Source organism: Lampris incognitus, chromosome 8 (assembly GCF_029633865.1).
Source record: "Lampris incognitus isolate fLamInc1 chromosome 8, fLamInc1.hap2, whole genome shotgun sequence".
NCBI lineage: Eukaryota > Metazoa > Chordata > Actinopteri > Lampriformes > Lampridae > Lampris > Lampris incognitus.
The window spans coordinates 6,560,900-6,584,859 of record NC_079218.1 but is presented as its reverse complement, the minus strand read 5'-3'; the positions used below and the strand labels follow the sequence as shown (position 1 = coordinate 6,584,859).

Sequence of the window (23,960 nt, the reverse complement as noted above, 5' to 3'; positions counted from 1 at the left end):
AAAAACGTACCCTATTGTGTCCAATCAGTATAGATGTAATTCTTAGCTGAATTGAGCTGATGGCTAGTTGGGCCATTGCTGTCTATTAATATTCAATTTTATTTGAATTGGAGTTATATAAAGTCCAATTAATACAATCTAAAAATACAGGAGAGTCTTATGATATTACCAGGGTGACTGTAGTGTCAGCCATAGGGCCTGGAGTTCGTTTCCATAATAATTAACTTCTGGGTTGGCCGCCAGACCATCACAGGGCCGACACACACTCATTCACACTGCTATAGATAATGGCTATTATTTATTTGTTATTATATGACCAAGTGCAGTGAATTTTATATTTCATACAAGGGAGAGCTGCGAACACTTCAGATATATATAGCACATTAAATATAGATAGGGTAGCCTACTTGATATATCACGGTAGGCAAATAGCAGCTGAAATGAAATAAAGTGATATCAGTGTGTTTCAACAGTGTCCGTGCACTACATAATAAAGCACATTCAGTTACATTCATATGCAGAATATCCAGTATCGAGTGTGCAGGTTGAAAGTGGATTACAGCGAGAAGCCAAGATGGAATAAACCGTACGGTGGGAAGGCCATCCTACTCTGCAGGCAGTGTCAGTATGCTGAATTTGATAAATACTTTGGTTTAAAATGCCATGGTGTTATATTGTTTTCCAGACAACTGAAAAGTAAAAGAAAAGTACATTAAAAAAACAAAAAAAATGTGAAAAGAGCGATAGCTAATGATGCCAGTAAGAGTATGGCTAAAAGGATAGATGGATAGATAGATAATAGATGGAAATCTATTGAACGATGTAACACGCTGGCATTTTCTGTACAAAAATATTTAAGCTAGTTTGCTAATTCATTATCAAATCTCATAAAATCTTATTACAAAAGCTTACTCAAAAGTAGATTCTCTACATTGTGGTGTTGTTATTATGATTATGATTATCATTCTTGTCATTATTATCGTGACTGTTGTTACATTTGAAAGGTGCAGGTAATCCTCTATGTTAGCTTACTGCTAGCTGCATTATTAGATTGTACAGTAAGTGTGTATTTGTAGTCCCTGTGTACCGTCATATCACCAGCTTATTTTCAAGCTTAACAAAAAACAAATTACCAGCACCGCCTATTATTCTATCACCAGTTTGCTTCGTGCTGGATTTCCTTAGGTTTTCTATCATTTATACTTGTGTTTTGTTTTTTTTGTTTTTTTCCTAAACAATCCTAATTTTAGCCAACCAACTAGATTACATCTGTCATGAGACTTGTTGATTTGCCCAACAGCAGCTCAGTCAGGCCAAACTGTCTCCGGGTGACATCATCCAGCTAATCGTCGTTGTCATCCAGCTAATGGGATCCTGTTTTTAACCTTCTCGGTTCATGAAAAGTCCAGTTGTTTAAAATAACATTTCGTGACCCTTTTTTTTTTTTGGTTGCTAGCTACCTAGCTAACTTGCCATTGATGTCAAAAAAATACATAATCGCAAATATTGGACGTTTCATTTTAATGGAAAATAGGTTTATAGAACATCTTTATTGAAGATCTCGTCCACGCTACATAATGTTAGCTAGCTAGCTAACAAGGTGATCAACCAGTAGATGAACTTTCACCTAAAAGTATGCTTTTTTGTGTTTTTCGAAAAACATATCCTCATATAAACAATTGCAAGTCGGATACAAAAGGTGACCCTGCGCATGTATTGTACGATGTAGCTAAAAAGAGTACACTATTAAACCTGCTTTGCCTGCAATATTACGACTCTACGAACTACAGCAAGAGAGGAATGTCAGGAATGCGAGCTGTCACGATTGCATTGCGATGATGTCACCCGGACACATTTTGGCCTGACAGCTCCTACAGCCTCGGTTCTCACAGCCAAGCTAAGCTAACGTGGACACGGTGAGCCCGTAACAAAGACTGATAGATGGTACTGTACAGGGCTTTAAATTTGCCAAACAATGAACCAAACATAACAAATACACAATGTCGATGAATCAGATTGGAAAAATCTGACGTCTTCTAAAACAATTTGACCTTTTAAGCAGACATAGCAGCCAGAAAAATCTGCCCCCCCCTCCCCTTTTTTTCTCCCCAATTTTATCCGGCCAATTTCCCCACTCTTCAGAGCCATCCTGGTCGCTGCTCCAGCCCCTCTGCCGATCCGGGGAGGGCTGCAGACTACCACATGCTTCCTCCGATACATGTGGAGTCGCCAGCCGCTTCTTTTCCCCTGACAGTGAGGAGTTTCGCCAGGGGGACATAGCACGTGGGAGGATCACGCTACCCCCCCCCCAGTTCCCCCTCACCCCCGAACAGGTGATTCGACCGACCAGAGGAGGCGCTAGTGCAGCGACCAGGACAGCGCCAGCAGGACACATACCCACATCCGGCTTCCCACCCGCAGACACAGCCAATTGTGTCTGCAGGGACGCCCGACCAAGCCGGAGGTAACACGGGGATTCGGACCGCCGATCCCCGTGTTGGTAGGCAACAGAATAGACCGCTACGCTACCCGGATGCCCCCAATTTTCTTTTTATTGAGTGGGGATACTCTGTGGATGCTTCTAGGTATTGAAGACCAGGTAGGTGAATTTCTCCTCCTTGGCTTTGAGGCTGAAGTTGTAGTGTCCGATGCGGTTCCTCTGGTAGTAGAAAACAGCAATGAAACCACCGAGAAAGACGAGGGTCGTGCCTATTCCTAGAAGGCTGAAGCCCACCACATGGAAAACATCCAATGCCTCTTCCGTGGATTCTGCAAGAATATGTCCGATAAAACATTTCATAAAACTTATCTTAAATCAAACATGGAAAATAATAACAGAACACATTGAACAGATATCTGGAGGACACATTTTATAACTGGTCATTTGGCAAGCTCCTGGCCCCGTAAATAACATTACATCATGTTCATTTATGCACCTGTTTGTCTGATATACTCTGCCCTCACTAATTTGAACAAAAACAAAATGAAAGGTTCATTTAGAAGTGAAAATAATCAGGCTGAATTTGAGATGTATTTTAAACCAAAAACCTTTGGCCACTCAGTTTTAACTTCTGAGTTATGAGTGCTTTCAAATATATATGTGGTGCAGTGGTTAGCGCGGTCGCCTCACAGCAAGAACGTCCTGGGTTCGAGCCCCGGGGTAGTCCAACCTTGGGGGTCATCCTGGGTCGTCCTCTGTGTGGAGTTTGCATGTTCTCCCCATGTCTGCGTTGGTTTCCTCCGGGTGCTCCGGTTTCCTCCCACAGTCCACAGATATGTAGGTCAGATGAATCGGCCGTACTAAATTGTCCCTAGGTGTGAATGTGTGTGTGTGCTTGTTTGTTTGTGTGTCGGCCCTGTTTTGGCCTGGCGGCCTGTCCAGGGTGTCTCCCCGCCTGCTACCCAATTACTGCTAGGATAGGCTCCAGCATCCCCGCGACCCTGAGAGCAAGATAAGCAGTTTGGATATATATATCTTCTTGTCCATGAATGTCTTGTTCCAGTAGCCCATTTCTCATCAGGTTGCCCTGGTTCCTCAATACCTGACATGGACCTTGTTAACCTGGGTGACATCCGAGCTGGTATGACTCTATTTATGTTACTCTCACTCATATCTGAGGTAGCTGGCTTGTACAGCATTAGGAGTCTAAGCCATGGGCTCTTACTGGAGACTTGTCCCAGCCAGGGTTTGAACCCCCTATCTCCTGCATGGAAAGCGGACGTTCTTACCTACTGAGCTATCTAGCTTAGTGCAGCAGAAGAGTGTGGAAGAAGAAGAAGAGGAGGTGTCTTGGAAGACCAAGCCCCTCCATGGGATGTACCATTGACAGATAGAAGACATGGTTGATAGAGAAATCCTACCAGTGGCTAGAAAAGGCTGGACTGAAGGACAACACAGAGGCTCTGATCATAGCAGCACAAGAACAGGCACTCAGGACCAGCTCGATTGAGGCAGGGGTCTACCACACCAGACAAGACCCAAGAAGCAGGCTGTGCAAAGACGCCCCTGAGACAGTCCAGCACTTAGTAGCAGGGTGTAAAATGCTAGCTGGGAAAGCGTACACTGAAAGGCATAACCAAGTGCCTGGGATAGTGTACAGGAATATCTGTACTGAATACAGACTGGAAGTCCCCAAGTCCAAGTGGGAGACACTGCCAGAGGTGGTTGAGAATGGCAGAGCTAAGATCCTGTGGGACTTCCAGTTCCAGACTGACAAGCGGGTGCTGGTTAACCAACCAGACATTGTGGTGGTCAACAAGGAACAGAAGACGGCAGTAATGATCGATGTAGCAATCCTGAGCAACGGCAACATGAGGAAGAAAAAAGCATGAGAAGCGAGAGAAATACCAATGGCTGAGGTAAGAACTAGATTGGATGTGGAAGGTGAAATCCACAGTATTCCCATTTGTAATAGGAGCACTAGGGGCTGTGACCCCCAAACTGGGAGAGTGACTCCAGCAGATTCCAGGAACACTCTCAGGTCTCTGTCCAGGAAGATTCTGATGTCTCTGTCCAGAAGAGTGCGGTCCTAGGAACAGCTAAGATACTGCACAGAAGCCTCAAACTCCCAGGCCTCTGGTAGAGGACCCGAGCTTGAGGAAGACACACACCACCCGAAAAAGGGTGAGAGGGAGATTTTTTATTCTATTTAACATTAACAGTGTTGGAAATGTTATGCGCATTAAATAATGCTGATAGTGCTAATTTCTTGACAACACAAGTAAGTGTATTATGTTGAATCACTGACTACTGTTAACCTAACAAATGGAAATTATCCAATGCAGTACTTTTGACACACCTGTATTGAAAGACAGACATTGCAATACTACTGCTGTTGTTAAATCATTAAATCAAGCTTTTTTTTTTTTTTTTTTTTTTTATTTCTGATTTTCCCCTTTTTTCTCCCAATTTAGTGGCCAATTGATCCCTATTTTAATTCAAACACCCACCCTCGTATTGCATGCGTTCGCCAACTGCATCTCTCCGGCCGGCAGTCTCGAAGGAAAGCGCCTCCCCACTTTCGTGACAAGGCGAATCCAAGCCGAACCACTGTTTTTCCGACACACACAGAGACGCATTCACATGACGAACACAAGCCGACTCCGCCCCCCTCCCGAAGACAGCGTTGCCAATGATTGCTGCTTCATCGAGTCCGGCCATAGTCGGATCTGACGAGACCGGGGCGCGAACCCCAGTCCCCAGTGGGCAACTGCATCGACACCAAGCCGACGCTTAGACCACTACGCCACCGCGGACCCTAAATCAAGCTTTTTTAAAGTGCTCAGACCAACTTTATACCAACTTAGAGTAGGAAGTTATCCCTTACTTTCCAATCTTCAAGACCGGTCAGCTCGTTTTGCATCATAAATAGCTGAATAAGAGCTGTCGTGCCAGTGTTATTCCATCTTAAATATGATATTCACAATGTTAACAATTATTACAGAATTTGATCCTTTTGATACAAACACTTATGGAAGCAGCTGAAATGTTGTGCTAACTTTCCAACCTTAGCCATTTCAGAGAGGGCCAAGCATGTCTATTCTCTAAAGATAATACAGTTTTTTTTATTATTATTATATCAGCAGTGTGAATGAGCATGCTCACCGAGATCTGATCTAAGAAGAGGCCCAGAGCAACCGTAAGCCGTCCCAATCGTGTTGGCAAACCGTTCCATTCTCCCGGTGCAGTCCTTATGGGAGTATCATGAAACGACAGCGACAGTCAATTCAGAGTCAGATCTTATCTTTCGTACCTCCGGATGCATCCCTGACATAGCAACCAGAGAACAGAAGAAGGGGGAAGCGGGGTGGGGGTCACATTTGTGCATCATCATGCCTGAATGTACTCACAGGCACACAGGTGGTGGAGCCTGTCTCCACACAGATCTGGACCTGGCAGTGCAGATAGGCAACGTCCAATTCAACGAAGGAAAATATCCGGACGGAGAGACGCGATGAGCTGGAGTTCCCGTTCTCCAAAACCGTGGTGTACATGTTAGGCATGGGACAGCTATAGAGCAAAGGCAAGCAGAATCGAAACACAGTCTGTAAACAACAGTTATTGATGCAGGTGGTGATGGTGGTGGTGGTGATGGGGTTCACTGTAAGCTGCAAAGAATGACAACTCTGTCCAATGGACAGATATAGTGACGGCTACTGTATTCACTGAAAAATCCCAACTATGGAGCTGCAGCATTATTGTGTATTGTCTTTCAGCGGTATTGCATCAGGATAAAGGTTAAATATTCTCATTGTCACCATGATACACAACTTTGTCATCTCAATTTATGATGATGAGAATCTACAACCCAAAATTTCTCATAGACTGAGTTCTGAAATACTTGAGGGAATCCATCCATTCATCCATTATCGAAACCGCTTATCCTACTCTCAGGGTCATGGGAATGCTGAAGCCTATCCCAGCAGTCATTGGGCGGAAGACGGGAAGACACCCTGGATAGGCCGCCAGGCCATCACAGGGCAGACACACACTCACACCTAGGGACAATTTAGTACAGCCGATTTACCTGACCTACGTGTCTGGACTATGGGAGGAAACCGGAGCACCCGGAGGAAACCCACGCAGACACAGGGAGAACATGCAAGGTTGTCCGACCTTGAGGGTCATCCCAGGTGGTCTTCTGTGTGGAGTTTGCATATTTGAGGGAATATTTTTTTTAAAACTAGTTTTGGTTTGATATTATTACCATTATTACCATTGTCGGCACGGTGGCGCAGTGGTTAGCATGGTCACCTCACAGCAAGAAGGTTCTGGGTTCGAGCCCGGGGTAGTCCAACCTTGGGGGTCGTCCCGGGTCGTCCTCTGTGTGGAGTTTGCATGTTCTCCCTGTGCCTGCGTGGGTTTCCTCCGGGTGCTCCGGTTTCCTCCCACAGTCCAAAGACATGTAGGTCAGGTGAATCAGCCGCACTAAATTGTCCCTAGGTATGAATGTGTGTGTGTGTGTGTGTGTGTGTGTGTGTGTGTGTGTGTGTGTGTGTGTGTGTGTGATGGCCTGGCGGCCTGTCCAGGGTTTCTCCTCACCTGCAACCCAATGACTGCTGGGATAGGCTCCAGCATCCCTGAGAGCAGGATAAGCGGTTCAGATAATGGATGGATGGATTATTACCATTATATTATCATATTACCATTGGTTTGCTACTACAATGTCAGGCAGTTTATCAATGGGATAAGCCCCAGCTAAATTCTTAAATATGGTGTTTTTGCATGTTTAAAAGGATATTATTATATATATAAATATATATACAGCGCAACATTCCCTACGATGATCTTGATAATAACATTTTCCATATTGCCCAGCAGTTATCCAAACCCCTATGCAGAAGTTACAGAAGCATCAGCACACCCATCTCCTAGGAAGATGTAGTTGGTGCTGTCCAGTGGGTTTGTGCTGGGGGTGGCCCAGCAGCTGTTGATGACCACTTTAATCTGCTCCGCTGTGGTGTTGAGGCTGACTTTCACCACCACATCCTCCTCCGGCGTCAAGGTGTGGTTCTGGGGTAGGGGCGAATCGCCATTCAGCAGCTGCACGGTCACGTGAAATGTTCCCGAACCCACAATGGCATCTTTGATCATGTCATAACTGTAGACGGATGAGAACAGTTTGTTCAAACGGGCCACAATACACAATGCACAGTTATAGATAGCCGGGGAACACTTGATTTATGGCTTAGACCTGCAACTACAGGACATTAGCGGTATGACGTGTTGTTCTTTGCATGTCATTTCCTGCTCTAGGCTGATGGTGAAACTGACTTCCTGAGAGATGGGATGTAGTATAATAGTGGAGGGCAGTATCATTAATGTGTTGATGTTTGATGATAGAGCACAGCAGCATCTGTTCTATGTGGGTTTTTCAGTCTCAGGCTAGATTTCTTTAAGGTGTTTTTTTCTGAAGAAATGGAAAAAAAAGGTTAAATGTTCCTAAATATGTCAAACTATAAGATATCTTAGCTATGTCTAATCAGTCGAATTTACCGGTCATTTGCAAAATACAACATAGATAAGTCGCACTATCACCATAAACTCTTATGGAAAGGACCACTTTTCCAAATGTATTATGTTATAATTATTAACCAGAGATGGATTAACCCAGCTATAGGTTAAATGGTGTCAAGTCAGGTCAGCCTTTGCTGCTACCATTATGACGGTAGATGGTACTATCTGCATCTGTTTCTACTGCCTTGTACATTTGCCTCCTTAGGCAAAGGCTAGGAGAAGGTAACTCCGAACTCAAATCCAAGAAGGCGCTGGCAGCAGGGCGCTCAATGGTGTTTACGGCAGAAGAGCCCAATAGGATCATGAGCCCTATCGGACCAACGGCACAAACATCAGATGGCATGCAGAGGAACCACTCTGGTGGTCAACGGATGGCATCACTTGACAAGTAAGCTGTCACTGCGGGGCAACCTCTTTACCTACTGAGTCCGTCACACTACAGTATACCGCTCAGGAATGGGTTCTGAGGTCCAGAGAGACTGTTCGACGGGGGCACGACGCCGACTGTCTCAACTACTGTGCAAGGCGTGATGTGAGGAGAGCTCGATCAACATTCGTCTGTGAGAAATGTGGACGATATTGTCATTCTGGTGCGGGCCTGATGGCCCACAGGCCTGCTTTGATGGACTGTCGAAGAAGAACCAGAGATGAAAATCCTAAAGGGAACGTTTCCTATGGGATATTTTAGAATGGACATATGACACCTCACATGGAAGCGCCAGAGTTATTGATATAATGGGAGTGGTGGAGAACACTGGGTATCCATGGCACCAAATGGAGCTTTACCCCTTGGGGCCGTAGCCTGTGGAGACGAGGATGCTCTTCCTGTAGGTGCACATGATGGGCACCTCAAGCCGTGGTTTGGGTGCCTCTGCAGTGCCATTCGTCAAAGCCAGATGAACCATGCTGTCGAAGAGCGTCACTTGTACGGAGTAGTAAGTATCGTTCTAAAAAGCAAAAAAGTCAAGAGATGTCTCCTCATTTTCAGACGTATGGGCATGAAAGAAAATCATCTTTTTTATATATGTATTTATTTATTTCTGATTTTTCCCTTTTTTCTCCCAATTTAGTGGCCAATCGATCCCTATTTTAATTCAAACACCAACCCTCATACTGCATGCGTTCGCCAACTGCATCTCTCCGGCCGGCAGTCTCGAAGGAGACCGCCTCCCCACTTTCGTGACAAGGCGACTCCAAGCCGAACCACTGTTTATTCCGACACACACAGAGACGCATTCACATGTCGAACACAAGCCGACTCCGCCCCCCTCCCGAAGACAGCGTTGCCAATGATTGCTGCTTCATCGAGTCCGGCCATAGTCGGATCTGGCGAGACCGGGGCGCGAACCCCAGTACCCAGTGGGCAACTGCATCGACACAAAGCCGATGCTTAGACCGCTACACCACCGTGGACTAGAAAATCATCTTTTTTTTTTGTGGATTTTTTCCCCATTTTTCTCCTCCATTTGTACTTGGCCAATTACCCCACTCTTCTGAGCCTTCCTGGTCACTGTTCCACCCCCTCTGCCGAGCCGGGGAGGGCTGCAGACTACCACATGCCCCCCCCCCCCGATTCATGTGGAGTCACCAGCCGCTTCTTTTCACCTGACAGTGAGGAGTTTCACCAGGGGTCGTAGCCCGTGGGAGGATCTCGCTATTCCCCCAAGTCCCCCTTCCCCCCGAACAGGCGCCCCGACCAACCAGAGGAGGCGCTAGTGCAGCGACCCAGGACCCATACCCACATCCGGCTTCCCACCCGCGGACACGGCCAATTGTGTCTGTAGGGACGCCCGGCCAAGCCGGAGGTAACACGAGGATTCAAACTGGCGATCCCCGTGTTGGTAGGCAACGGAATTGACCGCCACGCCACCTGGACGCCCCTGCAATAAGTAAATCATCTTTTAATCTATAGGAGTTACATGACTGGCATTCTGTCTCCTTGCAACACGTGTATGAATAAAGAACAAAGCCAAAGTTTCTAAACTTGAAACTCTGATTGTCACTGAACACCCAGGAATTAAATAAATAAATAAGATGGATAAACTCACATGCAGGAGTGTTGTGTTACACTCGCCCCATGCTAAGATCAGTTGGACGTGGGTGGCGTTGCTCCTGTTGACACCACACTGCTCCATGCCCAGGTGGAGGGCGCTGTCACTTATTTTTTCCCTCACTAGAAATTCCCTGGTCACCGTCACAGTTATGGCAGCGGCTCGACATTCGACCGAGATGTCCTCAGGCGTAACCTGGCTGTCTGTAGCAGGGGTAGGGGCAGTAGTGGAGCTGGTGTTTGGGGTTAGGGTAGTAATGGGGATGATGGGGGGGTTGATGGGGGCAGAGGTGGTAGTGGAACTGGTGGGGGTGTTAGCACCGGTGGTGGTGGAGGCAGTAGTAGGTGAGGGAGCAGTACTAAAGCTGGTGGTGGTAGGGGTGGTAGCGGAGCCGGTGGGAGTAGGGGTAATTGTGTAGCTGGTGGGGATAGTAGTGCTAGTGGTGGTAGGGGCAATTGTAGGGGTGGGAGCAATGGCAGAGCTGGTGGGGGTAGGGGTCGCAGTGGAGCTGATGTGGGTGTCATTAGCTGTGGAACTGCTATGAGTGAGGGCATTAATGGAGCTGGGACCAGTAGTGGAACTGGTGGAGGTAGTGGCAGTAGTGGAGCTAGGTGGGGTAGTAAGGGTATAGTTTTGTGGGCTATGGACAGGGATGGTGGTGTCAGGTGTAGCGGTGTTGTTACCAACAGCCTCGATGGTTGGAATTGTGACAGCTGGTGTGGTTTCGGCTGGTATGGTTGTAGGAATTGAAACAGGTGTTATGGTGGTGGCTGACTGTGATGTAGGAGGTGAAGAAAAGCGCATAGTAGTGTTAACAGCTTCAGTAGTTAGTGTCTCGGTTGTAGCTGAACTGTCATTTGCTGGGACTACATTGGTTGAGGTCATTTGAGGTAAAGAAGTAGGGCTGAATGGAGAAACAGCCATGGTTGTCAGTAATTCTGTTGTTGTGTCCGGTGATATTGAGGTGGCCATGACTGCAGAAAAGACATTCAGGTTGCAATATTAAAGCACGTCATCATCACCGTATAAATATCTGTAAAGTGAGTCTTTCTCTGTACAGTTTTAGTGCGTAACCCCCTCCACTCCCCAAAAAAATCAACTCAATACACACTCCAGTTAGAGACACACTTTTGTAACAGTGTAATGACCGCGGATGTGTAGACTTGCTAGCCCTTGGCTAACGGGTACACCACGGGCGACTGCTAACCAGTCAGCTAAAGGGTCCGACCCGTTAGCCAAGGGCTAGCGAATCTACACATTTGTGGTCGCTACACTTTTGCACTATTAGCCCCGCTAGAACTTACCTTCACATACTCGTCCAGGCCTTGCAGGGTCAGTGTCCATGAAGCCATCCAGACATAAACACTCATAGGAGGCCCAGGTATTGCGGCATTGAGCCCATCGGGAACAATCATTTTCCCCAGTAGTGCATTCATCAAAATCTGTTGGCAGGACAGAACATATCTGGATTCAGGATTATACGGTAAACTATGACCTGCTAATGTTAACCACAACAAGCGGTGCTTTTGTAGAACAGCCAGGAGGCAAAAACTACGGCAACCAATTACTGTTGTAAAAAGAAGATGCAATCACTGATCACAGAAAGGTGAATCAGTTCACCTGGACACGTTTATTGAGAGAAACGTTTCGTCACTCATCCAAGTGGGGGTGAGTGATGAGGGTGGGGATGCCTGCAGTCAGTTTAGACAGAAGAGGTCACATAGATGAGTGATGAAACGTCCATCCATTATCTGAACCGCTTATCCTGCTCTCAGGGGCGCGGGGATGCTGGAGCCTATTCCAGCAGTCATTGGGCGGCAGGCGGGGAGACACCCTGGACAGGCCGCCAGGACATCACAGGGCCGACACACGCACATTCACACCTAGGGACAATTTAGTACAACCGAGTCACCTGACCTACATGTCTTTGGACTGTGGGAGGAAACCGGAGCCCCCGGAGGAAACCCACACAGACACGGGGAGAACATACAAACTTCACACAGAGGATGACCTGGGATGACCCACCAAGGTTGGACTACCCCGAGGCTCGAACCCAGGACCTTCTTGCTGTGAGGCGACGGCGCTAACCACTGCGCCACCGTGCCGCCATGATGAAACGTTTCTCTCAATAAACGCTGTGTCCAGATGAACTGATTCAACCCTCTTTGATTTTCTTACCTGGATTATTGAGCATGCATAAAGACATCCAAGTAACCCCTTCAGTCTCAACTGACTGCAGGTGTCCCCACCCTCATAAACAATACAGTTGCATAAAGACCGAAACCAACGGTCGGTTTCATATGCAAATAGGCGTGACCATTAACTAGAGTTACAATGGCCATGTGTGTCTACTCACAGAGGATTGGGGAATAGTTGCAATCACAGCATTGTGAGATGGCAACAGATCCTCGCTCACCAAGATACTGCCCTGGTTTAAGACTCTTAAACCAGGGTGGTTTCTTAAATCAAGAGGACAAAAAAGTCTAGATCCGTAACATTCTATTGACAGAGAGAGGTTGAGAAACATGCCGTGAATGCTCATGTTGTTTTCATCAACAGTGAATTTGGAGCTGTTGAGTAGGGCGGACATCAAAGCTGAGGACACGTTGTGGACATTTGGGCTCTGATCGGAATTAAGGACAATGGTGAAGTTGACCACCACACTGCCTTGGGACAAACTTGTGATCTTGATTCTCATCTCTCCTGAGTCAACCATGGCCTTCATCTTTGGATCAAGAGACTGGTAGATCTGTTGGTGACAAGAGAGGAATATGCACAGACGGGATGGATGGATGGATGAACCACGAAGTCCACACAGACAATTAACCCTATTGATTATTTGGCTTATTGATACATACAGACAGACAGACAGAATGATGTGGAACATTCAGTAATATTGCAAAAGTGACAGAGCGACATGTTATTTGAATTTTCACGCGAACATCTTAATCCTTGTGAGACCCGTACCTCTTCCTGAATAGTCTGAGTGAGGTTTAAGTAGGCCTGGCTGCTAGAGTTTAGCAGGTCATCAGTAAACTGGATGTTGGTCAGGCGAGCCGTGGCTTCAAGGGTCTGCGCAGCTGGGAGGGAGAGACAGGTGTCACTCAGTTAGAATAACCCTCCACGGCTAAAAGTAGACCTCATTAACCTGCACTGATATACCTGCATGTGAGTAACGCATGTCATGTCAAAAAAACCAAAAATGTCCCTTGAACTCGCTAAGGGGATCTGAAAAAAACCAAAACCAAACCCACATCTAGCAACAAGGTTACCACATTGGCAAACGTGGCTGCGAGCAGCTTATAGCAGGAGATTCAATGGTATGGTTGAAATGTTGTCATGTCTTTGTTTTCACTTTCAAGCCCCACTGAACGCATTTTAAAGCCGGACTGAAATCAGTAAATGAGATTTAACTATTCATGTCTCAAAACCTTGAACACGGACTTATAAAACAGCAGTACTTTTTATTTGTAAATGACATATTGTGGGGTTTTCTTTTTTTTTTTGTACCTTCATCCATAACTGTTCTCATCTGACTCATGGACTGTGAGGGGGTGGTCTATCCACATTAATATTCTTGAGCTGACCTTTGAGTGACAAGTACAAGCAAGGGTGGACGGGGTTTCGTGATTTGATGATTTGATTTGATCGGCTATATGCAAATAAGGTTCTGATGACATCATAAGTATCAGATAAAAAGATTGGCTGAGAGAAGCTCAAGTAGGGGGAGCTCTTCTAAAAAGAGAAAAATAGAAAAACTGAATTCTCTTATTACACTTTTGCAGTAGAATGAGATGGTATAAAATGCATGACAAAGTAATAAGTGATGTTAGAAAATATTAGTGTTTGAGTTTTCGTCCAACTTTAAGTTATGCACTCTGCTTATCAATATTTTGCTTCTTAGAATATGTGAACGAGTGAATTTTGGAGTTCCTTTTCAGGTAAATAAATCCTTTTGTGTTTAAAAATGACATCAGTTTTCAGAAGTCAGTGTTCACTTCAGCTGAGCAAAGCCATCTTACCTGTCTTGACACACAGGTGGAGGCTGCCACCTCGGCTTCCACAAGCACAAGGAGTGACAGTGATGTTGTACAGAGACCCGGGCTGCAATCCCGTCACCTCCGTGGAGGTCTGGTTGGTCTCCCATTGACGTACCACCTCTGACTCCTGCCTCAGAACAACCAGGTAAGTATGGTTGCTCCCCAATTGGCTGGACCAATAAAGAAAGAAGGAGGTGCCAGTGACGTTGGACGACCATAACCTGGTGATAAAGGGAGGGGCTGGAGAGAAAATGGTGGGTAGATGGGGGGGATGGAGGATGAGAGTCAAGTTTTGAAAGTTTTTGTTCAGACAATTTTTACTGAAATGTTTTATACAATGGAAGAATATCATTCTGATATTCTTCCATTGTATGGGAGGGCTTGAAGAAAGAGGGGATGGGGGGGACAAAATAGTTACGAACGTGATGAAACAATGACAATAAATGTATAAAAATGTGGAATGAGTTTGCAGGTATAAATTGATGTACATTTGCAAATGAGAGTTTGCAAATGAGAGTTCGGTGGTTGTAATTACAATTGTGAAAGGCGTATTTAAATACGTGCTAAATCGCCTCTCCAGTGAAATCATCAATCCTTTCAAACTCCTCAACGTACCGTATTTCCCGGACTACAAACCGCTCTGGAGTATAAGTCGCACTCAGCAAAAAATGTGTTGTTGTGAGGAAAAAAACATATATATATAAGTCTCTTTGGTGTATAAGTCGCATATATATGCCAGTATCATAGAAATTGAATGAGTAGAACGGACACTCCCTTTAAATCGACATAGTGTAGCGCGAATTCAAGGAGCAGCCGGGAATCGACCTTGGGTTCCCCGCACCATGGGCGAGGTCCGACCCGTTAGCCATGAACTAGCGAGTCTGCATCCGTGGTCGTGCACTGTTACAATAGCAGGATGGAGCGGCGGCCATTTTTATTTGAACCGCTGCCATTGCAAAGACGCGTGACCATTGAAGCGGGCTAACTTCCATATAAACTTCTGCATTAACAGACTTGCGGCAAGTCGCCAGCTCTTTTTTTGGGGGGGGGGATTGCGGACTCACTCAAGTGAGGTTTTGCAGTAATGACCAAATGAGCAGTGGCGTAGTACGAACATTTACGGCCCCTCTGACATTTGTTGTCAGCGTAACAACAATCGCCATTTTCTTTTGAACTACTTTAACGACCACGGCCAATTACCTAATTACTCCATTACCTATGGAGTAATTAGGTATGCTATTAGCATTTGTTAGCTCTAGCACTGCTTAATGTGTCCTGGCAGCACTGTTGTTGAACTTGTGTGCTAATGTGGTTTGTTTATTCTTGTTTTATTGTAGAACCACATGCCTACTTGTTATTAAACACTATTGAAGATAACCTACCAGCATCCCTGCCGATGCACCGTCGTGGTCACATATTCCCAACTAGCTACAGCTAAAGTCCGAGCTATCAATCCTTCATCATCATCCAAAACAGTGACTTATAGTCAGTTCTCTTATAATACAGTTCTCTTGAGGAGGTTCACTTATAAATCGGGGGAACAGACAGGGGAATGTACAGCTGTGCCTACTTCAGTCTACAGGAGACAGTTGATACTTATTTTCATGCATATTTTGACTTGTACACTGAAATTTACTTGGAAGGCTCATTTGATTTTTACAAAAAAAGTAAATTGGTGTTGTTATTAAGAAAAAAGTAAGTGTTAGTAAGAAAAAAATATACTTCTTACAGCATGTGGATTGTTGTGCAGTCAGAGGCGTCACAGCAGAAGAGCCCGTGCTCAAATAAGGCGTGGCACTTGTCTGCTGCGAAACATATGGTGAATAAGGGCGACCGTTGCTCATAGTAATCGTAGTACTCATTGTACTCAGTGCTGCCGGCACACTGGTCTCAGAGGAGGAGACGATATCTGCGCTGCTGTTTTCTGCAGAGTCATAGGTGGCACTGGAAACTGCCTGGGTTGTGTTCATAGTTGGAGTAAAGATGGAGATGGGTGTCAAAACGGTGGGGGAGGATGTGGGATGCTCGGTGCTGGTTGTCGCATTTTGGTCAGCTGGAGAAGAGAAAGGCTCATGTCATATGCATAGGTTCTGGTGCAAAATATGTACTGCATGACGAGTGAACTTTACTCTGATGTGTGAAAGCCCGTCTCCACCCACTCACTTTTATAAAAAGGATCAAAAAGGGGTGCAGATGAAGAGGACAGTGATGATGTACCTCCGTGTCTCACCACTTTAACAGCACAAAGCCCCCTAAATCACGTTTTTTCCCCACTTTTATCTGATAGTGATGGTAGAGAGACATGCAGCAAAGGGCCCAGGCCAGAGTCGAACCCAGGCTGCTGTGCTAAGGACTCAGCCTTACGTGGTAAGCACTCTACCAGGTGAGCCACAGAGGCACCCCCCCCAAGCCACTTTTTAATGTGGTAGTTGTGTTTCAATTACCACATTAAAAAGTTGTAGTTGTAACAAAGGAACTGATTATTCATGATAATTACTCCACCTTTCTCATCGCCATCGTCAAACTAAAGGTCACAGCTAAAATATGTGTATACACACACACACACACACACACCATGTCACCCTATACTTGTGTGGACCCCTCATTGACTACCCTACCCTACCCCCATTCCCTAACCTTAACCATCATAACTACATGCCTAACCTTAACCCTTACCCTAACCTTAACCTAATCCTAATTCTAACCTTAACCTAATCCTAATTCTAACCTTAACCCTTACCCTAACCTTAACCTAATCCTAATTCTAACCTTAACCCTTATCCTAATCCTAATTCTAACCCTAACCTTAACCCTTACCCTTATCCTAATTCTAACCTTGACCCTAAAACCAAGTCCGAACCCTAAAACAGACCCTCTTCCTCATGGGGACACATAAAATGTCCCCACAGGGCTGGTGTTTTCAGGTTTTTCTATCCTAATGGGGACCAAATGTTCTCATTAGGATAGAAAAACCTGGTACACACACACACACACACACACACGCACACACACATCCTAACCTTCACAAACTGCTCCAGGGTGCCGGGGGTGAGCGTCGGTGTATCCCTGGTGACAGGTACACTGGTAGGAGCCGACTGTGTTGTTACACTCCGCCTGAGGGGAGCAGGTACTGAGACTAGTGTGTAAACATTCATCCACATCTGCACCAACACAGAAAATACACACGGAACGGCACATTAGTGCAGAGTAGGTTTTCTTGCACCCTGCACTCGCACTGCCGTCGTGGGAGTGTTGGATTACAAGTAGCAGAATTACTCTAATGTGTTTAAGTAATGCGCGTCCTTCCATCCATCCATTACCCAAACCACTTATCCTGCTCTCAGGGTCGCGGGGATGCTGGAGCCTATCCCAGCAGTCATTGGGCAGCAGGCGGGGTGACACTCTGGACAGGCTGCCAGGCCACCACACAGGACCCACACACACACACACACACACATTCACAGCTATGGACAATTTAATACGGCCGATTCATCTGAGGGCAGCAGGGTGGCACAGTGGTTAGCACGGTCGCCTCACAGCAAGAAGGTCCTGGGTTCGAGCCCTGGGGTAGTCCAACCTTGGGGGGGGGGGGGTCGTCCTCTGTGTGGAGTTTGCATGTTCTGCCCTGCGTCCTCTGCATGGGTTTCCTCCGGGGGCTCCGGTTTCCTCCCACAGTCCAAAGACATGTAGGTCAGGTGAATCGGCCGTACTAAATTGTCCCTAGGTATGAATGTGTGTGGGTGTGGGTGAGTGTGTCGGCCCTGTGTGGTGGCCTGTCGGCCTGTCCAGGGTGTCTCCCCGCCTACTGCCCAGTGACTGCTGAGATAGGCCCCAGCATCCCAGCGACCCTGAGAGCAGGATAAGCGGTTCGGATAATGGATGGATTCACCTGACCTACATGTCTTTGGACTGTGGGAGGCAACCCACGCAGACACGGGGAGAACAAGCAAACTCCACACAGAGGACGACCCGGGACGACCCACCAAGGTTGGCCTACCCCGGGGGCTCGAACCCAGGACCTTCTTGCTGTGAGGCGACCGCGTTAACCACTGCACCACCGTGCCACCCAGTAATGCACGTAATGTACGATCATCTTTGTGCCCTCAGACAGGAGTTTGGATGCCGTTTAGATGGTGAGTTGACAGATGTAAACAAGATCATTAACATATGAAATAATGCTTAATTATAGTTAGAGATGACAGTATCATACATTCAGCGTGTTATTCACTGGTGTTCATTCTCTGTTCAGTTTGCAGGCAAAGTAAATCAAGATAACTTGAAATAATCAGGTTACATTACTGTGGTGGAATAACTCAATGCGGGGGAAGGGGGGAAGGGGGCTGGATAGGGGATGTAGGCTTCTGCCTACGTCAGCATGCAGAACACATGAGTGATGGTGTGATGGCACCGGTGTTATTTTCCACTGTCGCAGGAAACGTCCCACAGATGAGTGTCATAAAGAAGCGGTGGCAGAGGGAACCTGCGGCGCTACTGAGTCATTGTTTCCTGAACACTATGTTCTCTGCACCATCTGAATCATGCACACAACTACAACACCTTCATCTCTCCAGCGGAACGCTGCAAACTGTGAAAAGAAGAAGAAAAAAAACCACCACAGATCGTGCATTTTCTCACCCTCCACCGTTACAGATGACACTTCCTCTATGTGCCGGAGGAGAAGATGCAGTTTTGATGTGGCGTTCGGCAGCGAGAAGGTGGCGTTGCAGGCGACCAGCAGTGAAGTGGCAGTTCTGTAGGGGTGCACGGGCTGAGAGCTGACGTAGTGAACGGAGACAGCAGGCGAGTCGAGCGCACCAGTCACCTGAAAATACAGAGACCTAGCAAGCGATGCGCACGAACCAGAGGAACGACTGTAAATGTGAGACACTGCGGCGTTTCATGGCAAAATGGTGGATCACACAGTAATACCATAGCGTGCAGCATTCTTGTGTGGTCCAGAAGCCCGCCATCCAAAGACATCAGTTGCTGGTAGTCTATTTTCACGGTCACAGTCACGTTCAGGTGCCATCTTCTATTCTCTGAATACTGTGGTGACCCTGAAAATGTATTTATTTATTTTATTACCACCCCTCCCCCTTTTTTCTCCCCATTTGAATTTGGCCAATTACCCCGCTCTTCCGAGCCGTCCCGGTCGCTGCTCTGCCCCCTCTGCTGATCCGGGGAGGGCTGCAGACTACCACATGTCTCCTCCCATACATGTGGAGTCGCCAGCCGCTTCTTTTCACCTGACAGTGAGGAGTTTCACCGGGGGGACGCAGCACGTGGGAGGATCACGCTATTCCCGCCAGTCCCCCCCCTCCCGAACAGGCGCCCCGACCGACCAGAAGAGGCGCTAGTGCAGCGACCAGGACACATCCCTGCATCCGGCTTCCCACCTGCAGACACGGCCAATTGTGTCTGTAGGGACGCCCAACCAAGCCGGAGGTAACACAGGGATTCGATCTGGCGATCCCCGTGTTAGTAGGCAACGGAATAGACCGCCATGCCACCCGGACGCCCCTCCTGAAAAATAATTTTTATGAGACCGTTTGGCTCCGTCGCCAGAGAAAAACATATGAAAGACAATTAACAACCAGTTTCAATACATACTTACCCGTAGGGGCGGTGCAGGAAGAGCCACAGGGTCTCTTGCAGCATTTTTGCCATCCTGGACAGTCTATGTCCCACTCGCAGTCTTCATTACTGGAAGGCAACCCTTTTGCATCGGGGCAGGACCCTGGCTTGGCGGTGAACTCTCTACTCCGGTTTAGAGCTTAATTCAAACGAATGAATTGTGTTATTAGCCACACATGAACACAAAGATGTTGGCAGTTGTGTAATTTCTTTTTCTTTCTTCCTTTTTTTTTTTGTTTTTCCCCCTTTTTCTCCCCACTTGTATCCGGCCAATCACCCCACTCTTCCGAGCCGTCCCGGTCGCTGCCCCACCCCCTCTGCCGATCTGGGGAGGGCTGCAGACTACCACATGCCTCCTCCGATACATGTGGAGTCACCAGCTGCTTCTTTTCACCTGACAGTGAGGAGTTTCGCCAGGCGGACGTAGCGCGTGGGAGGATCACGCTATTCCCCCGAACAGGTGCCCCGACTGACCAGAGGAGGCGCTGGTGCAGCGAACAGGACACATACCCACATCTGGCTCCCCACCCCTGCAGGCACGGCCCTATTGTGTCTGTAGGGACGCCCGGCCAAGCTGGAGGTAAAACGGGGATTTGAACTGGCGATCCCCGTGTTGGTAGGCAACGGAATAGACCGCCGCGCCAGCCGGACGCCCAAGCTGGCAGTTGTGTAATTTCTGTGTCACCGTTACCACTTGTCTGTGCACCGTGTGTGAAACGCTGCATTATCAACCCAAGCCAAACACTGGTCACAAATGTGCAGCACAGCTGAGAAAAATTCATCGAAGGGTCTGTGGGCGTCCATCGTGCTCAGCACGTAGGTGAATAAACCAGCAAGACTCACGAAGGGCACAGTAACTGCCCACTTGTGCGAAGCCATCGCAGCACCTCGTCACCTCCTCTGTGACCGTCTTGTTCTCGGTCCGGTGGATCATTCTGTAAAGGGTGACTTCACACGTCTTCCAGGGCAGCCAGCGGCCACAGGGTCGCCTCACTTTGTAGGGAACCTTGTGGGTCACCAGCACACTCGCCTGTCTCGTCTCATGGACAGCACATAGATGGTAACCGGATGTAGACAGGTCATATCCTGGAAGAAAATATGCATATCTCGTCAAAATTGTCAGATTTATCTCAACCCGTCCTTCTAGGCTTTGCCCATGAAAACTGTAAAAATGCCGAATAAATAAGGGAGATAGGTAAAGCGAGACACAAGCCGTTTGCACCACACTCCATTTTATGTGTCCATCAACATCATTTTTATGTGTCGCGTACCCAGACGCCTACCTTCAAACAGAGCATTGTGTCCCTTGCAGACGAGAAGGACCACAGCCAGCCATATGGAGAGCATCCAACTCATCTTACACAGATCGGATTCTTCGTCACCGTATTCAGCGACTACATTGTACGTGGATATTCCTCCATATTCCTGAAGCAGTGATTTCTGCTTAGGGTGTATGCAACATCTGAATCCTCTGCGGCTCTCTTTCCCTCCTCCCCCAGCAGCACCAACGGCTCCAGATGGAGCCACACTGTCATGGTAGCGGAGGATAAGACAATGAAGTGAGCTACACGGTATGCATTTGAGCTACATTCTGTCATACAGATGAAGCACACTTACATCCTATGTGTGTGTGTGTGTTTGTGTGTGAATTTTCAGTAAGAATTATATTCCTAAACGAAGTTGATTTTGTGTGTGTGTGTGTGTTTGAATGCCCATCTTGCTATTTTAACCATAACAGCTTACTAAGCTGGTGTGATATAGACCAGTGCATTTGGCTTTGTAACAGAAGATGCTAGCAAAGGTCACTCGGGGCCTTGTGTTGACATTTTGGTTAATGCACAAGCTGCCATTTAAGTATAACTTGGCGATGTCAGCAGCAGTAAACATGTTTGTGATAACAGAAGGGAAGGGAGGGAGATCCTTGAGTCACTGTCCCTGAAGATTTGGTTTCCACACAGGTAACCAAGTCTGTGGCAGCCGTTAGTGTCAGGTGAGGAAGAAGTTCCCTTTTATCCTCTTCACTCTTACTGTCATTGAAAACCAGGACAACAAATCATAGTACATGCAAGGAATATGCACAGAAGGAATTTAATATTATATGGATAACAACAATAATGGAGAAGTATCGCCAAGTGTTTTGTGGGATGCTGGAAAATCAGTGATCATAGGAACGCTCATAGCCTTCACATCACACAGAAAAATGAAAGATGCATATAAAAAGCTGTCGGATTTTCAAGGAAATGTGAAAGTTTTCGAGCGGGAACATCATAAGGAAGGCTCCCCATATATTAAATCAAATAAAAATGTCAAAAATGAAATAAATAAACTATATGAGGAAGAATCAGAGAGAGAAAAAAGCCAACTTCATTAAGCAGAGATATTATAAAAAGGGTTCAAGACCGTGAAGTTTTGGGCATGGAGGTTAAGGAATCAACAGGCAGAGAGCACCATCTACGAAATTAGGGCCCTTAAAACTAAAGTAGCGGGTCATAAGAGAGGATAGCCAACACATTTTTGAAAATTACTATAGAAACCTATATAAGGAACCAAATGCAGCTAGCCCTCAGAGAATAAATACATTTCTAGAATCACTTGACTTAGCCTCCGTAGGTGAAGAACAGAATAAAGCCCTAATGGCAGAGATTACAAAGGAGTTAACGGAAAGCAATTTCTAGATTAAAGGCTGATAAAGCACTGAGAACTGATGGCTTTCCGGCCGAGTGGTAGAAGGCCTTTAAGGATCAAATAGTGCCCATACATTTTGATTACTTTAATTGTACACTTAAAGAAGTTGAACCACCAAGAACATGGAGGGAGTCAATAATATCGGTTATTCCTATAGATGGGAAGGACATAAAAGAGTAACACATTTAGACCAATTTCTGTACTAAACATAGACTACAAGTTGTATGCGCCAATATTAGCTAAACGATTAGAACGTATAATACCAGAACTAGTGGATCCAGACAAAACAGGTTTTGTACATGATAGGCAGACACAAAATAATATTAGACAGGTGTCACATGTAATTGATCATGTGATTAAGGGGAATACTAGGGACATAGTAATTTAAACCTAAAAACACTAGAGCCATAGTAATGTGATTCAGTTTGTTGGGAGTATCTGCACTTGGTGCTGAGAAGATTTGGCTTCAAAGACAATTTTATTAGATGCATTAAAACTCTATAGTCCTCCCCAAATGCCAGAATACAGATTAACGGACACCTCTCTCAGATTTTTAACTTGGAGAGAGGCTGCCGCCAAGGTTGTCTTCTCAGCCCCACCCTTTTCGGTTTATTTATCAAACCCTTAGAACAATCGATTATGGGTGAAAAGGTGATACTTAGAGGTTTAGAGCAGAAGATTTGTCTATATGCAGATGACGTGTTTCTGTTTCTTACAGCACCAGAGGTTAGCATTCCTAGACTAATGCCTTCACTAAAATATTTTGGAACTTATTCTGGATAGAAATTAAATATGCTAAAAAAAATTAGGTTATAACTACACTCCTCAGAAAGACATGCTTAACAGATTTGAATTCAAATGGAACTCATCAGACATTAAGTAGATAAATTTCCAAAATATATGAAAATAATTATTGTCCCACGAGTAAAAACATCAAGTCAGATATTGGTAGGTGGTCCCAACTGCACTTAGATATACATAAAAGGACAGAAACAATAAAAATGAATGTACTTACCCAACTCATATCTTTTTCAATCTTTGTCAGTTGAAGTAACACTAAAACAATTTAATGAATGGGATAAGCTGATTTCAAGATTCATATGGGGGGGGGGGGGTTAGAAGGCCAAGAATTCAATTAAAACACTGCAGCTGTCTGAAGAGAAAAGGGGTAGATCACTACCATGCTTGACATGTAAGGCGGCACAATTAAGATCGCTAGCTGCTGTAACCCAGAGTATCACAGTTAGATATACCGTTACAATCTTTATTGGGTAGCAAAACTTTGTATGAGCAGCATTATAATAGTTTAAATCAATGGACTAAAGTTCCTCTTAGAATCTGGTTTAAGGAATGCAAGTCACCACCACTTGAAAGACAGTCTAGCCTGCTGAAATGGGTCACTTTTGACCCGGACTTCAAGCCAGCAAGGGTTGGCAGGAGGTTTAAGCATCAGTATAGAACTGGCATCACTTCTTACTGTTCAGTTTCATCAAAGGGAGAATCGGCTAGCTTTCAGAATATCTCGGATATATA

At 46.1% G+C, this 23,960-nt stretch overlaps 1 protein-coding gene across 1 annotated transcript; it reads right to left on the bottom strand.

Moving 5' to 3' along the window:
- Positions 1-2,581: 2,581 nt before the first annotated feature.
- On the bottom strand, positions 2,582-21,098 carry umodl1 (uromodulin-like 1). The gene is made up of 17 exons (XM_056285196.1): positions 21,026-21,098; positions 20,586-20,828; positions 19,723-19,881; positions 19,038-19,165; positions 18,744-18,930; positions 17,129-17,269; positions 15,976-16,161; positions 14,091-14,348; positions 13,036-13,148; positions 12,598-12,817; positions 11,373-11,510; positions 10,066-10,796; positions 8,804-8,964; positions 7,365-7,601; positions 5,851-6,010; positions 5,606-5,690; positions 2,582-2,769 (listed from the first exon to the last, which is right to left on the bottom strand). The coding sequence occupies exons 1-17, from the start codon at positions 21,096-21,098 to the stop codon at positions 2,582-2,584; spliced, it is 3,408 nt and encodes a 1,135-aa protein (XP_056141171.1).
- Between the last annotated feature and the right edge of the window lie 2,862 nt (positions 21,099-23,960).

What these genes read in the sequence shown, in the direction of transcription:
- umodl1 (XM_056285196.1), bottom strand. Translation starts at nt 21,098, where the DNA reads ATGAGTTGGATGCTCTCCATATGGCTGGCTGTGGTCCTTCTCGTCTGC. An exon ending in AAACAACATGAGCATTCACG is followed by an intron (nt 11,511 to 12,597) that starts GCATGTTTCTCA and finishes TCCTGCCAACAG; the next exon opens with ATTTTGATGAATGCACTACT. An exon ending in GCCTGGACGAGTATGTGAAG is followed by an intron (nt 10,797 to 11,372) that starts GTAAGTTCTAGC and finishes CAACCATACCAG; the next exon opens with CCGAAACCACACCAGCTGTC.